This window comes from Podarcis raffonei, chromosome 6 (assembly GCF_027172205.1).
Source record: "Podarcis raffonei isolate rPodRaf1 chromosome 6, rPodRaf1.pri, whole genome shotgun sequence".
Taxonomy (NCBI): domain Eukaryota; kingdom Metazoa; phylum Chordata; class Lepidosauria; order Squamata; family Lacertidae; genus Podarcis; species Podarcis raffonei.
Window position 1 is genome coordinate 96533620 of NC_070607.1, and position 3623 is coordinate 96537242.

General features: G+C 51.0%; 1 protein-coding gene across 1 annotated transcript; it reads right to left on the reverse strand.

Moving 5' to 3' along the window:
• Positions 1-1884: 1884 nt before the first annotated feature.
• On the reverse strand, positions 1885-2214 carry LOC128415487 (protein S100-A6-like). Its single transcript, XM_053391727.1, has one exon. The coding sequence runs from the start codon at positions 2155-2157 to the stop codon at positions 1885-1887; it is 273 nt and encodes a 90-aa protein (XP_053247702.1). The 5' UTR covers positions 2158-2214.
• Between the last annotated feature and the right edge of the window lie 1409 nt (positions 2215-3623).

The following is a 3623-nucleotide window of genomic DNA, read 5'->3' on the forward strand; positions in this document are numbered from 1 at the left end:
GAGGTCACAACTGTTGTTGTTGTTGCTGCTGCTGTTGTTGTACCCCCTGCCTATCTAGCTGGTATGCCCCAATGTCATCTCCAGGGAGAGAACCCTGCTTGAAATTTTGGAGAGCTGCTGCCAGTCCGTGTAGAGAATATTGTAGTAAGATGAGCCAATCATCTGACTCAGTATAAGGGAGATCCCTGTGTTGTTGTCTTTATGCCAGAGACTCAGGAGGTCCACCAACAGACCTCTGAGGGTCATCTAGTCCAACCCCCTGCAATGCAGGAACCACGGTTGAAAAATCCCTGACAGACAGCCACTCAACCTCTGCTTGAAAACCTCCAAAGAAGGAGAGTCCGCCACTCTCTGCAAATCCGTAAGCATCAAATTGCAATCTCGGTCAGTCGGGAAAATGCTTCTTTTCAGCTAGGTTGCTGCAAACTTTGCCAGCCTCTCCCTGTTCCATCTGAGGGAGTTTGGGTGCCTTTTCCCTTTGATCAGCTTAGTTTCCAACAACAAACCCTGACACAGACCAAGATTCCGCCACGTCCTTTTCTAACCAGAAGGTATCTTCTGATTGGTCATTGTCACTTGCAGGAACGTATCAGACATCCAGTCCGGTACGTTCCTTGCCACAGCAGCAAAAGCTGGGATTCATTGCTGCCCAAGACTCGAGTGCAGCCCAGAGCTGGGGTGGAGACTACCAAGTTCTCACAACTTTCTGGCAAAGCCATTTTTAAAGAATTGCTTCCACCACCCACTGAACTCCACGTTGGTACCTGGTGTTATTTCCTTCAACGCCAAATCCAAAATGTTGCCAAATTTCAAATTTGTGCTAAATTTGTTTGCGGCCCTACATCCCCTGCCCTGCAAACAAATAAGACCAGGGGCTCAGCCTTAGCTAACCACAAGTCAAGTAGGAGTTATGAGGAGAGTACTTCTGAGAATGCGCAGAATGCTTTGGAGGGTGTGTTAGGGCCAGTGCTGTAGCTAGTCATTCTGTGACCAGGGAGATTTAGGATGCCTAGTGGAGTGAACGCTAGGGAATGCTAGGGACGCAGGTGGCGCTGTGGGTTAAACCACAGTGTCTAGGACTTGCCGATCAGAAGGTTGGCGGTTCGAACCCCTGCGACGGGGTGAGCTCCCGTTGCTCAGTCCCTGCTCCTGCCAACCTAGCAGTTCGAAAGCACGTCAAAGTGCAAGTAGATAAATATGTACCACTCTGGCGGGAAGGTAAACGGCGTTTCCGTGCGCTGCTCTGGTTCGCCAGAAGCGGCTTAGTCATGCTGGCCACATGACCCGGAAGCTGTATGCCGGCTCCCTCGGCCAATAAAGTGAGATGAGCGCCACAACCCCAGAGTCAGCCACGACTGGACCTAATGGTCAGGGGTCCCTTTACCTTTACCTAGTGAGGGTGAAGCAATGCATACAAATCTGCTTTGTCTGTCTGTGTGTGTTTTACATGCCACACCAATATCTGAGCGGAGAGGCTCCAGCCAGGGTTCAGTTTCCTTGGAATGAAGGCCAACTGAGACTTTAGGATATATGGTTTTATTTGCACACATATACAACCTGAGCATAAGACGGAGAGTGTCGCAGAAGCAACACCACAACAGATCTTGTGGATGCTTCTCTGACTCCATCGAACAAGCTCCACTGAACTGCTCCAGAGATCTTGTCGAAGGAAGGTGGAACCACATCAAAGAGGCAATCTGCAACACAGCCGGGTCTTCCTTTGGCAAAGGAGAGATACAGACCCCCAACTGATTTGGGGTCAACCTAAAGGACATGGAACCTGTTTTTGTTTTGTTTTTTTTACAAAACTTAAATTTTATTGGATGTGAAACCTACAGAGGTATAATCCCGAACCACAACACCTCGCCCCACCGGGGTGTACATTTACAAACTCAAAGCTTTGTTGTGAATCATTGGCAGGGCACCCAGGAAAGTGACATATTCCTGGAAGTTCACCAGTTGGTCCCCATTGTGGTCCAGATCTTTCATTAATGCCTGTATCTCTGCGTCCTGCAGTTTCGGCCCAACAGTGAGCTCCTTCTGTATCAGCTCCTTCAATTCCTTCTTGCTTAGGGTGTTCTTGTCGCCATCCTTGCTGGTGTAATTGTGGAAGGTGGCAACCAGCAGGCCAATAGCTTGGTCAAGAGGTGCTGCCATGGCGAGAGATCAGAAGCAAAATGGTCCAGTGCTGAGTGGCAGGAGGCGATGGGGAAAGTGGTCAACATGGAACCTGTTATTGCTGCAAAGTGTGAGGCTCTCCTGAACTTCAAGCCTGCACCCTGCCAAAAGATGCTTGCTGTGCTGAGAAGGGCGATGCCCAACAGATTGCCAGACGTTATGCCAATGTCTACTGGCTAGAGCTGCGTCAGAGCATCCAACTCGCTGGGGACACTGGCAACTCTTGCAAAATGTACGAAGGCACGAAGAAAGCCTTTGGACCCGCAGTTGGGAAAACTGCACCACTGAAAACCTTGTGGGGAGAGATCATCGCAGACTGCAACGAGCACATGTAGCGATGGGCAGAGCACTATTATGAACTGCACTCACAGGAAAACACAGCCTCTGACACAGCAATCTGGATGGAATCCCAGCAGAAGTTCTGAAAGCTGTCTTAAATTCCTCCCTCAGGACAACACCTCCACAGCCTCCTCTTGCAGTATTGGGAACAAGGATCCATGCCACAAGACACGCACGACTCCAGCATCGTGACCCTCTACAAGAACAAAGGTGACCGCTAGGATTGCAACAACAACCATGGAATCTCCCTGCTGAGTACTGTGGGGAAAGCTTTGGCCTGGGTAGTTCTCAGCAGATTGCAGTCACTCGCAGACAGTCACAATGCAGCTTTAGAGCTCAGAGGTCAACAGTCTGCATGATTTTCTCCCTGTGCCAGCTGCGGGAGAAATGTCGAGAGCAGAGATGCCCCTTGCACATCGCCTTCATCGGCCTGAAGAAGAAGAAGAGGAGGAGGAGGAGGAGTTTGGATTTGATATCCCGCTTTATCACTACCCTAAAAGGGGACGCAGGTGGCGCTGTGGGTTAAACCACAGAGCCTTGGGCTTGCTGATCAGAAGGTCAGCGGTTCGAATCCCCGCGACGGGGTGAGCTCCCGTTGCTCGGTCCCTGCTCCTGCCAACCTAGCAGTTCAAAAGCACATCAAGTGCAAGTAGATCAATAGGTACCGCTCCGGCAGGAAGGTAAACGGCGTTTCCGTGCACTGCTCTGGTTCACCAGAAGCGGCTTGGTCATGCTGGCCACATGACCCGGAAGCTGTACGCCGGCTCCCTCGGCCAGTAAAGCAAGATGAGCGCCGCAACCCCAGAGTCGTCCGCTACTGGACCTAACAGTCAGGGGTCCCTTTACCTTTAAGGAGTCTCAAAGTGGCTAACAATCTCCTTTCCCTTCCTCCCCCACAACAAACACTCTGTGAGGTGAGTGGGGCTGAGAGACTTCAGAGAAGTGTGACCAAGGTCACCCAGCAGCTCCATGTGGAGGAGCGGGGAAGCGAACCCGGTTAACCGGATTACGAGTCCACTGCTCTTAACCACTACACCACACTTGTTGACCTTTGACTCAACAAGATAGGGCAGCCTCCTTAGCTTCACAAGATGATTGTGCCCTTC